The sequence below is a fragment of the Populus nigra genome, chromosome 3 (genome assembly GCF_951802175.1).
Source record: "Populus nigra chromosome 3, ddPopNigr1.1, whole genome shotgun sequence".
Taxonomy (NCBI): Eukaryota; Viridiplantae; Streptophyta; class Magnoliopsida; order Malpighiales; family Salicaceae; genus Populus; species Populus nigra.
In genome coordinates, this window is record NC_084854.1 from 9,689,917 (window position 1) to 9,702,552 (window position 12,636).

The following is a 12,636-nucleotide window of genomic DNA, read 5'->3' on the forward strand; positions in this document are numbered from 1 at the left end:
ATCATCTGTTTCATTAAGGCATTATTGGACCTTAATGGTTGTTGTGATCACAGGTAGCCCATATCATCATCACCAACAAGACGAAGTTTGGACGCACACTTACCCATTGTTGAACATTATATATTCAACATTTTGACAATGAAAACAAACAGAAAGAAAACAGGAATCCAACCCCACATTTGAAAGTGATCATCACTTTATCAAGTTAGGGAACATACTATCGATCGAGTAGCGAATTCAACAATGAGATAAATATATTGCGCACTACAAGAATTTTTAGATTTAAGGAAGGAATTTTATATTGATATTTATACTCTCAGTCTATCAGTACGAATTTTATTGATAGGCTCACAGACAACAATACTCTATAAAAAAAACTCTTGTCAATGATTTATAATTTGTTGATGAGTCTATCGGTAATAATTTTACCGATGGATTTATGATGACAAAAGTGCACCAAAAAATTTATCCACTTTATTATGTTGATATTTACATTGATGAATATAACATATCACCAATAAAAAAAACTGTATGTAATTTCATTGATGATTTTTTTTGTCCGTCGGTATTCCCCTTGATGAATTTTGACATATAATCATCAAAGAGACTGTCTATACTTCTGTCATAGTGACAATGATATTTGCAGTAATTCTTTTTCAAATCTCTGAAATATACTGAAGGACTAAGTTTGTCGGTAATCTTGTTAGTAATAATTTAAAAAAAATTATTTTTTTAAAAAAAGTATTAAACAGAAGTAGAAAATAATTAAAATAAATCAAATTAATATAAAAATCAAATATTTATTATAAATTTAAACATTTATAAGTTTAAATACAATTAATCTAGAATATAGGCGCAGAAAAAGGAGGAGGAGGCAGGTCTTCACCGGAACAATGGGGCTAGTAAGAAGTACTTGTAGCACCTATTTGTGATCTCGTCTCCATTACCATTTAGTAGAGTTTGGCCTTCTCAGCACTAAGTTATTCATAATCAGCAGCAAGATGGGTCGTTTGAGCTTTGAATTCGTTGGTCTAAAATTGCCTCAAACTCAAGAGTTTGAGTGTTCAGAACCGATTGCAAGCATTTAACAATTGAAACATCGCAGGTCATCCATAAGTTCTTGTCGTAGTCTTAGAGAGATTGTACACTCGATTTATATTGTGTCCACCAAACAATCCTACCTCCAACCACAAATCAGATCAAGATTTGGATGGGTCAAAGGATCATCCCCGTATCTCTTCTTCAACTGGGTTTTATATGTATCCTGAAAAAAAAGTCAGCAAATTAAAAAAAAACTTAAGAAAAACAATGGTTGAAAACTAATTTATCATCCACTTTTCATGCGAAAAAAATAAAACGGGGTCATCAGTGTGCGTGGTAACAGAATCGTGAACACACTAGTTCCAGTTCTTCGTACCAAAGTGTGATTACCGCACAAAACATTCAAATGTCACATACTGAATATATTTCTCCCACACAGCTTGCGAGATGTATAGTAGTCTGAAATCCTTCAAAACCACCATATCCTTTCAGCTTGAAAGCTCTTTTTCTTTCGTATATTTTTTGGCTTTCTTTTGCGTTTCATACCAAAAATCATGCAACCTATATGGTACAAATGAATTATCTGTTAGTAAATGAAAAATAAAATTGAATAAAAGGATTAAACTTTTTTATCTTGATTCCAATCTTACCTAGTTGCAACATGATTCTCTCAAACCCTCATTACAATAACATTGTTAGCTTTATCCCATTCAAATTTTTCCTTGCAAATTAAAATTTGTAAGAGAAAAATTTCATTAATATTAATAAACTAACTGAATTCACATAATAATAATAAAATATTTAGTTAATACTAACCTTAAACCTTCCAAACCATGCATCTATCATAGTTTCCATTCAAGATATTTGGAAACCTGACTCCATTAAAACAATAGAATTTTCATTGATGATTTCATATGCAATGTTATGGTTCTAACAACTTCAATGTTTTGTAAACTTGAAATTGCATTCGTTAATTGAAATTAAATTTTCAAAAATTATTAACATGTCATTGTGAAAGGAAAACAAACTTACATTGGAAGGTCGTTCTTCCACTAGGCCTGGTACTTCTGGGCAAATGGATCCTATTATGAAGGGATCTCCCTCAATGTGATGGCATCGCACTTAACGAGCTCGCGTTGAGCGTGACTGCCTGTGTCTCTGGTGTCTGTTCTTGATCGGCACTTAGCGAATCATAGTCATCAGAAGTGCTGCAAGAAGAACTAGCAATGGTCTTGTTCGTACAATGCACTATTGGCTTTCTCCTAGGCATCTACGCAAATTAAAGGATTAAGATACCATAAACCACTTCTATTTTTAAAAAAAAAATTGGCAGCACCTGCCTTATATATATGGGAGACTACTAAAAAATTTTAAACTTGCAAATACAAAACAATTTAAATTCAATTGCCACAAACCAATTTATTAATATCAATTTTTTTCCTTGTCATTGAGTGAAGAGTTCACTCAAATTGCACTCAATCAAGTTTTTTTATTATTATTTAAAAAACAATTTAGTGTCCCTTGGTAATTCCATTAATGTACAACAATTTGGTTAATTTCTAAAATTCAATAGTAAAATGGTCTTGTTTTTTCTCTTTAATAATATTATTGATTTACTTTTCATAATTCTACATTTCAACATTCATACACAACTCATACATTTCTAAACATTAATTATTTAAAACATCAAAATCAACCTAATTTGGCATCTAAATCAAAATTTTCATAAATCCTTAATTTACAACAACTCAAAATTATATCAAGTAACTCTTAAATTTCAACAACTCAAAACCCTAAACCACAAATTATACAAACGTGAAATTAATCACTAAATTAAACAATATATTTCATCAATTGAACCTTAATTTACAAAAATATGAAATAATAATTAAAATTAATCATATACATTTAATTGAAATTGAACAAAACAAAATAGAAAACAAAACAACCAAAATTCAATAAAATTGTTCTTATATGAAAACAAAAGTCCAATAACAACATTCAAACAATTATTAAGAACATAAAAATTTTCAAAAAAAAATAAATAAAATGATGCAAAAAAGTAAAAAAAAAATTAACAAAAAAGTTATTACCTTAATTTAGTTGTGAATTTCAGCTGAGAAGAAAAAAAACAAAAAACAAATAGGCAAGAGATGTCAATTAACAAAAAAAAAAGGACAAATGAGAAGAGAAGAGAAGTACATATCTAGCATGCATGAAGGAGAAAAAAAAGAGAAGAGAGGGACTTGAGGAGGTTAGAAGGAGGGAGAGAAATATAGAGGAAGAGAGAAGAAGAGAGAAATGTGTCTGATATGATTTTAGGGATTCTTGTGTTTTAATTTGGAGCTTTTTTCCAATGGTTTTACCAACGGCTTACAAATAGAAAATTAAATATTAATATTTTTAATATTTTTGTATGTGTTTCCGTATGTAACATCTAATTAAAATTTTCAATTTTATTGAAAATTTTCAGAAACCCCTAAATATCACTGACTATTTTTCATTATGTCGATGAATCTATATGTAACGAACAATAATTAAAAGTGGCATTGAAAAGTTAACTTGAGTTCTTGTGTTGAGAAGATGGGGAGAGTTGGGATGGGTGGTTGGCTGCAGTTTGGGAGAGGAGAGTTGGGATGGGGAAGAAGAAGGAGAAATAGAGGAAGAAAGAGTCGACAGAGTGGGTATATATTGGCTTTTACCGATGGAATCACCAACGGAAAATTTCCGTCAATATACCCATTGGTGAGTCCGTCGGTGACTGTGCCACGTCATTGTACAAAGATCCCGGTTTGAATCCCTCGGTCATTCCGTCAGTAAAATCATCTAAAAAAATCTCATGTCATCACACAGTTTCAACTTCACAAAAATATGTATAATTCGTTGGCAATATAGTCGGTATATACCGATGGAATACATTTGTCGGTATATACCGACCGTATCGCAGACAGAAATGGATTGTCAGTATATACCTACAAAATTAGAGACGAAATTATTTTCATCGGTAAAAATTACCAACGAAAAAATTTCGTCGATAATTCCGTTGGTTTTCGTCAATTTTTTGGTAGTGATAGGTACAAGAAATGGTGTATACAGTCCATGTAATTGTTCATAAATTCGTTGCACATCCCTTTTTTATATTTGGCAAATATAAATGGTCATGCAATACATCTAAAGTTTTTGCAACCCTAAAATGACCCATTAAACCACCCAAATATGCCTCACAAACAAGCAATTCACGCAAAGAACTAGCAAAAACACACAATCAATTCTCTTTGAACAAGTAACCATTCATAAAATAAAACTTACCAAAAATTGAATGTCCACATACATTATATATTTTGATAAAGTTAGAGTCATTAGCATACAATGCCTTCACATTTTCAAAGCCTAGAAATCTAGCACTTATAGTGTTTAGAAGAATATACATGCTTAAAAGTGTATCAGCCACTATGTTTTCTTTGCCTTACTTATATTTGATTATATAAGAAAAAGTCTTAATGAATTCAACTCATTTTGCATGTCTTCTATTCATCTGGCCTTATCTTTTTAGATATTTCAAGGACTCATGATCTGAATAGATTATGAACTCTTTTAACCACAAGTTGTTAAATTGTTTTTTGAGGTCAAATTTTAAATTTTATGTTTATTAACCCTCTCACTAGCTTCAAAATGTCCACGTTAAACTTAGAACTAGCTAGCATCTTTTGCATTGATAAAGAGGTAATTAACATTCGAACTCCTGCTTATTCACCATGCAGTTTTATGTGGTTCAATAATTTGTTTTATGAATGAGATAAAAGATTTCATTAAATAAACAAAAAAAAAGAAAGATTTACAAGACTTACAAAGAGATAGTAAGAGCATCTCTTAGCTAAAAGTTAATTCCACAAAAAAATGAATAAATAAATAAATAGAACAACACGAAAACATTGGACTATAGTAGTCTGATGAGAATTATGTGCCAATTACATCATGGACTCATGTATAGACTCAAAGAATGGAATAAACACTCACAACACAAAAGCATACATCTTTACTTATCTAACAACATATTTCGTAATTCTAGCAATAATGTGCAACAAACTTAGTCACACCTTACAAAATTCAATTGGGTTTTATGGAATGTTGGTTACTTTACACTTCGAATTATTTCGATTGGTTCCTTCTTTTTTTTTTTTTTTATTGAGTCACTCTTCTCTTCATTTTGTTTAAGCTGAGTAGGTCCCTCCATCGATCTCAATGTTTCTTACTAAGTCGCAATTAAGATGTATCTTCTAAGTAAAAATAAAAGTTAGAAGAAAGAAGATCATGTGAATGAACAATATGTTAAACAAACCATTGCGCGTAGAATTAATAATTAATTACAAGAAAACAAAGCAATAAGTAAAGTAGAGATTGAGCTACTGGCCGAGAAATCTTAAATGTATTTTTTATAAATCCAAACTGAGCTATAAAATTCAATAACACAATAATGAATATCTGAAAACCCATAATTAATTAATTTGATCAAACACCTTTTTCTTGTCCTACATAACACGAGAAGCAAGCCAAAATCATTAATCCGAACCCCACAATCACTCTCAAATTCTTAAAATCTTCATTTTCTTCTTAAAATTACAAATTTAAGTTAGTTCGATGCTTACAATTTTACAAAATGGAGAATCAAGTAGATTAAGGGACGCGAGAACTAAAATAGTAGGGTTTCATCAACTAAATTAAAGTTGAAATAAGATGGAAAGTCCCCTAAATTTTGAGAGGTTGCCAAATGTCTAACTAAATATGGTTGGTTTGAATACATGCATCTCCATGACCATATACATGTGTGGCCAAACAGCGATTGAAATTAAAGCCTTCAAGGCAAGCTCTAGATTTGAAAAGGGAGGAAATTTTATAACAATTAATTAACTACTGCTATACATATTTCAGTTTCCGCATCTATAATCTAATCGTAAGCCATTTCTTAATTACTGCTTCATATAGAAAAAGGCATAACAAGCAACAAGCCAACAACAAGACATTTGATAACTGGTTGTTTTGACCAACAAGTTGAGGCCAATTGGCAGCTCTTAGACGCGATCGAAGAAGCATGTGTTAATCGTAGCAACTGTGCCCACGAAACCCCTGTTATTTGTAGTCAATCATATACTTTGGTCAGTCATCTAGCTTCAACAATATTTAATTAACACCCACAGTTATATCAAACCTTTCCATATCAAAACAATGGTTTATAGCGTAGTTCTTCTTTACACATCAAGGGCTATCTAATACCCTAAGAAACTGGATTAATTTCAGGCTTGATAACTTGGGGTTATTAAGTAATGAATTGCCCCCTTTAGTCTAAAATCCTTCTATAGAAACTTTGTATTTACTTCTTGATAATGGTTTATAAAATAAAATTAAGCATAATTAAGCTTGAAGTAAAAATGACCCACCTCCAGCATTCTAATACTTCGGATTAGTTACGTTAGTCCCACACACACACACACACACACATATTTTGGCGTGGTCAACTCATTAAAAAAAAGGTTAGGTTATATGATTCCTATGAGACCTTTGTCATGGAAGAGAGAGAGAGAGTAATCAAGGGCTATAGCATGTTTTAAGGTGAATTGCATTGCGTTCGTTGACGGATCAATCTAGAACTCAAGCATATGCTTTTATGGTTAAAACAAGTACTACTGATCCCTATAAATTGAATTTGTTCCTGAATTTTCACTTATTTTATTCAATATGGTCCCTACTTGGTTACATCTCCTTATAATATAAACAGCCTTGCAAGGTAAACAAGCCGGCCGAGTCGGCTGGCATGGCAATGAAAATGACCACATTACCATTTGTCTTGTTTAAAAGAAGAAGCTCCTTTGGAGAAGCTCAAATGAAATTTGCAAAAAATATTCCCTGGTGCTAACTATGGGTTCATACTTGAGTTGCTGTGGAAACGACAAGGTTGATGAAGCGTACGTAGAATCCATCGTTAATATTGATGAAAATTTAATGAGTTATTGTGTAGTTGCATTAGATATGCCTGACAAAAGTAAATGATGTATTCGATTAACATAAACTTTGATGTGGGTTGCGAGATTTTGCAGGACAAACATAATAGGTGGAGCTGGTAACAATACATGGAGGATATTCACATACAAGGAGTTGCATACAGCGACTAATGGTTTTAGTGAGGATAATAAGCTTGGAGAAGGAGGCTTTGGAAGTGTCTACTGGGGTAGAACTTCTGATGGTCTTTAGGTAATTATTAATTATCTTTTCTTCATTTTATCTCATAATTATGTGGGGTAAGCATTTATACATGTTATTTTGGTCACAATGGTCTGACATTTTTTGAACCTATTCTAATTTTGCTCTTCAAAATGAAGATTGCGGTGAAAAAGTTGAAGGCAATGAATTCGAAAGCCGAAATGGAATTTGCTGTAGAAGTTGAAGTTCTTGGAAGGGTTCGGCACAAGAATTTGCTAGGCCTTAGGGGCTATTGTGCTGGCACTGATCAACGGCTCATAGTATATGATTACATGCCTAACCTCAGCTTGCTGTCTCATCTCCATGGTCATCTTGCTGGGGACGTTCAGCTAGATTGGAAGAAAAGGATGAAGATTGCCATTGGGTCAGCAGAAGGCCTACTGTAAGTTTCCCAAGTTCCTGTATCTGACTCTCATTTACATAACCAAATGAATTGAATTTGTCCACAAATATCACGTGCAGATTTTGTAGAAATTAAAAATGTTTGTCAATGGTTGCTGTACGCGTAAGCTTGCAATACATTGTTTCATATTTATTTCTGTCATATATATCAATCCTGGTAAAATATTGTTGAACTAGACCCATGTAACAATAGTAAAATAAGGATTTCTATGTTAATTAAGATTTAATCAAGTCTAGTTTTCATTTTAAAGCAAGATTCTCTCTCTTTTTTTGTACCAAAAATAGAAACATTTTAGCTGGAGCACCCAAATAAAATTCTGTTCCATTCAAAAATTCTACAAAATGATCCATTCCAATTTTATTAGGTACTTGCACCATGAGGTCACACCCCACATCATTCATAGGGACATAAAGGCAAGCAATGTACTTCTGGATTCAGATTTTGAGCCTCTTGTTGCTGATTTTGGTTTTGCGAAGCTAATCCCAGAAGGAGTTAGCCACATGACCACTCGTGTTAAGGGAACTTTAGGGTACCTAGCTCCTGAATATGCCATGTGGGGTAAGGTATCAGAGAGCTGTGATGTGTACAGCTTTGGTATTCTCTTGCTAGAAATTGTCACAGGAAGGAAACCGATAGAGAAGCTCCCTGGTGGTGTTAAAAGGACAGTAACAGAATGGGCAGAACCATTGATAACCAAAGGGAGGTTCAAGGACCTTGCTGATCCAAAACTTAGAGGCAATTTTGATGAAAACCAATTCAAGCAAAGTATTAATGTTGCGGCCTTATGCGTTCAAAGTGAGCCTGAAAATAGGCCTACCATGAAGGTTGTTGTTAGCATGCTAAAAGGGTATGATCCAAGAGGCAAGGTGATGCAAACTAGAATTAAAAGTGTCAAGTACAAGGAAGAATTGCTGGAACTTGACCAGACTAGTGACGGTGAAAATGATGGTGGTGGCCTTGAGGAAAGTGAGTATGGAGTTTTTGGTCCCATGGAGGTGCAAAACATGCAAGACCCTTATAAGCGTCATGGAGATGGCAAGAAAATAGGCAAAAATATGTGAGAAATGAGTTAGTACATGTATGCTAGCTCTTTGTCAGCATGAACAAGTAAAATTCCATGGCAGGAGATAGGAATGGTGTAGTGAAGTTGCTACTGTTAAAATATATTTATAATTGACACTTTTAGTCTTGTCCGCTTCATCTTGTTTTGTATAACCTTTGAGAATATCATATACTTGAGTTGTTGTAATCGTCACACTGTCAAGATTTTGGACTCTTTCAAAACGAGATTTTTTTATTCTTTATTCTTTATTTTTTCTTCGCAACAATCAGACAAGAATCCAAAACAAAAACCTAACTTGATATGATTCTGTCGGATTGAGTTCCTTTGAAGTTAGTGTGAATCCTCCCAGGTTAGTGCCAACATTATGTATTATATAATCAAGAGAAATCAAAGGGGTTTTCTTTTACTTAGCTTGAAACATCATGTTTATTACTAATTAACTTAAAAGGAGCCCAATCCTTGTTAAATAATATGGTTCATTAAATAATATATTTTTTAGTGAAATAAAATATCACATTATTTTTTAGTTTTGATGTATATGATCGGAAAAGATAGATTTAGGGGTATTTGAAAGTGTGATAATGATTGTTTTTTAAAACATTTTTCGCTTGAAAATGCATAAAAAAATTATTTTTAAAAAATTATTTTGATAGCAGCACATCAAAATAATTTAAAAAAATAAAAAACATATTAATTTGAAAAAAAAAATATAAAAAAATTTATTTTTTTAAATGCTTTTAAAACAAAAAAAAAATGGATTTTTGATAAGAGTAGTAAATTTTAATTTAGAAAAGAATTGAAATAATCAAAACATAAGAAAAAGTTAAGAAAATCATGGAATAAAAATTTATTATACTTTTTATAATTATGATTAATAAGAAATTAAGATCACTCACATAAATAAAATCCTAGTTAAAAAATTTAATTCTAAAAGCTCAATATATATATATATATATATATATATGAGAGAGAGAGAATCATTTGTATATAGGATTGCCATCTGGTTAGCTAGCGTGAGTTGATATTATGGCTAATATTATCATAGTATATTAGTAATTAATTAAAAAAGACAAAATCTAATTAATTTATATTCTATTAATCAAGTTTATATAACTTGATTAGGTGCATCTCCAAATTGTATGAAGCAACTTAAAAAAAAACATACGGTTAACTATAAAAAATTGTTTTTAATTTATATTCTTATTAATCCACATTAAATTTAATATTATTTCGGGGAGGAATTTAATTTTAGTTTGAGGTGTAAGGTGTAAGGTGATTCAAAAATATTATTATCGTCAAAGACATTGCATCTTGATTTTAATATTGTTCATCTGTTCTTATTAATTTCATATCAAGAATAGTTTGCAAAACTATAAATATAAATAAAAGCACGCTCGACAAAAATAAACAATTTGTTGTTTATAATTATAAGTCATAGTAGTTTATGTATTTTATATTGATGATAAACATTATTGTTTTCATCATCTTTGATGCAGTGAGTGAATATGAATCATCTACTTGATCTTAGCTACCTCTATTATTATCTCTTCTTTAATTTATTATTTTTTTTTTTGTATTTTTCATGTTTCTTATCTGTTATTTTACTTTGTACTCTATGAAGATAATTGTTGAGTTTGACTTCTTTTTGTAATGACATACTTATTATAAATTTTATTTTAATTTTATGCGTATAGAATTTAATTCAATGGCTAAATAAAATCAGTCATTTTTATAGTCAATATATACCGATGATTATTCTCATTTTGAAAAATAAATTATGTTAGTATGCTGTTTAGTATATATTCAAATACAATTTATTAAGATATTCAATGATAAAAGAGCCTTCTAAGATTTTCTTTGGTGTGGCAAAATGGTTTCTTCTAACTTTTGGCTTTGCTCACGTTTTTATTTCTGTATTATAAAATGTTTGTAAATCTTTCTAATATTAAGCGTCATAAATCTTAAAAGAGTGCTTTTATAAAAATACAAAATGATTACGGTTTATAAAATGTAAAGGACGCTTAAAAATAGATAAATTTTATTTTTTAAATGGAGCAATAGTGGAGATAAGCAAAACAGTATTGCTCCATTTATTGTTTATTTACACTCAATTTACTATTCATAACACTGTTCATGGACAACTTTTCCCTTCTAGGTCTCTCAAGTTTTTTTTTTAATTAATGTGAGTGTCTGGATCAGCTGGCACGCATCTTGACTAATCTTACGGACTCTAAAGTTAACGACCATGTAAGTTTTCAGTAGTTATCATATTAGCAACCACAAGACTCGAATATAAAACCACAGGAGAGCAAGCCCTTTAGTCTCAATCTCTTATCACTAGACTACCTACTAAATGGTTGATCTCTCAAGTTTTTAGTTATCTCCATCAATTGATTATTAAACTTTATTTTTTTAATTTGGTCTTAAAAGTTATGTTGGCATGGTTTTCTAATATGAGATTTATTTCAATTTGTATGCTTTTGTGTACACTAGCTAAATGATATTTTGACAATAAAAGAAAGATAGGTTTTACAAAATAAAATTTTAGATTATTGTTAAAAAAAATTAAAAGAATAAGAAACGAAATTAATATATATAAATAACATAGTATTTGCTTTTTCATTTTCACTATTCAAAAGGAGCAAAAAACTTTGATTTAGTCCCTTAAGTTTTAGTTTTTTTATATTTGGTCCTTTATAGATTTTTATATTTTGATCCTTAACTTTATTTTTATCACATTTCAGACTCTAGATGTTGAGAGAGAAGAAATAAAGTCATAAAAAAAAAGCTTACCCAACTATATTCTAATAAAGAAAAATCAAAATTTTAGTCAATAGATTCATCATAAAAAGAGAAGTTAAATGAAGATGGAGGTGCCCTGTGACCATGTCAGAAAAAGATAGATCAGAGCTTGTAATTTTTTTTATTTAGTTAGATATTTGATTTTAAAAGTGATTAAAGAGTTTTTAGGATTGAAAATTAACTTACTAAGGTTCTATGATGTTTTGATTTTTAGAGTGTTTTCAAACAAATATAAATTGAAAAAAAAAGGTTTTTTGAGTTTTAAAATTTAGACCTTGCTTATCTGATCATCAAATATGATTGAGAAATGTACTAATATACAATAGTTTGACTTTTCAAATTTTCAAATTCAAATTTTTTTTAATGCGTCATCAAATCTATTTTTTTAAAACGAAAAATAATTGAATGGATGATGTGACATCCATCAATTTTTTAAAAAGATAAAAAAAATAATTGTAGTGCATTATATATTTATAAAAACAAAAATCATATGTATTTAACAACTAGAGTAAATCTCTATAATAAATAAAAGAATGTATATAAAATGAAAAGGATACTAAAGGTAAAATATATTTATTTGTATCAATCTTTTACTTATTACTAGAAAAAATAATTTCTCACTTTAATCATTAATCAGCATTTATAATTTTTTATTTATCATTAATTTATTTATTAACTTATTATATTAAATATAAATATCATCTTTCTATTTTTTTAATTAATGAATTTTATAATACTAGATGCTTTTATTTCCCATCCAAAATTAACTTAAAATTCTAACATAACACGAATACATCTGCCAGTCCTAACTACAAAGTTATTGTCATTGATAAAAGCGACTAGGCTTATACAAGAGAGCTCGCAGCCCAAGCTTAAAAGGTTAATAATCACTTAAATACAAACAATCCAGTATAGAGCTGATGGATCGACCTGCTGGGGTTCCAAACAGTGATCGGTAGGCTTAGCCCACTGAACCGACTTTCTTGGACCCGGCTGTCTATTTCGATCGATGATAAATAGTTGAATTTCTATTTGGTTTCATTTGAAAATCAAACAATAATCTAAATTGATG

General features: G+C 30.3%; 1 protein-coding gene across 1 annotated transcript; it reads left to right on the top strand.

Annotated features, from left to right (window-relative positions):
* The first annotated feature begins 6,791 nt into the window (after positions 1-6,791).
* LOC133690378 (PTI1-like tyrosine-protein kinase At3g15890) lies at positions 6,792-8,981 on the top strand. The gene is made up of 4 exons (XM_062110656.1): positions 6,792-7,001; positions 7,134-7,287; positions 7,416-7,678; positions 8,064-8,981. Exons 3-4 carry the CDS (start codon positions 7,440-7,442, stop codon positions 8,758-8,760), a joined length of 936 nt encoding a protein of 311 aa, XP_061966640.1. The 5' UTR covers positions 6,792-7,001; positions 7,134-7,287; positions 7,416-7,439; the 3' UTR covers positions 8,761-8,981.
* The last annotated feature ends 3,655 nt before the right edge of the window (positions 8,982-12,636 follow it).

What these genes read in the sequence shown, in the direction of transcription:
- LOC133690378 (XM_062110656.1), top strand. Translation starts at nt 7,440, where the DNA reads ATGAATTCGAAAGCCGAAATGGAATTTGCTGTAGAAGTTGAAGTTCTT. An exon ending in GGGTCAGCAGAAGGCCTACT is followed by an intron (nt 7,679 to 8,063) that starts GTAAGTTTCCCA and finishes CAATTTTATTAG; the next exon opens with GTACTTGCACCATGAGGTCA.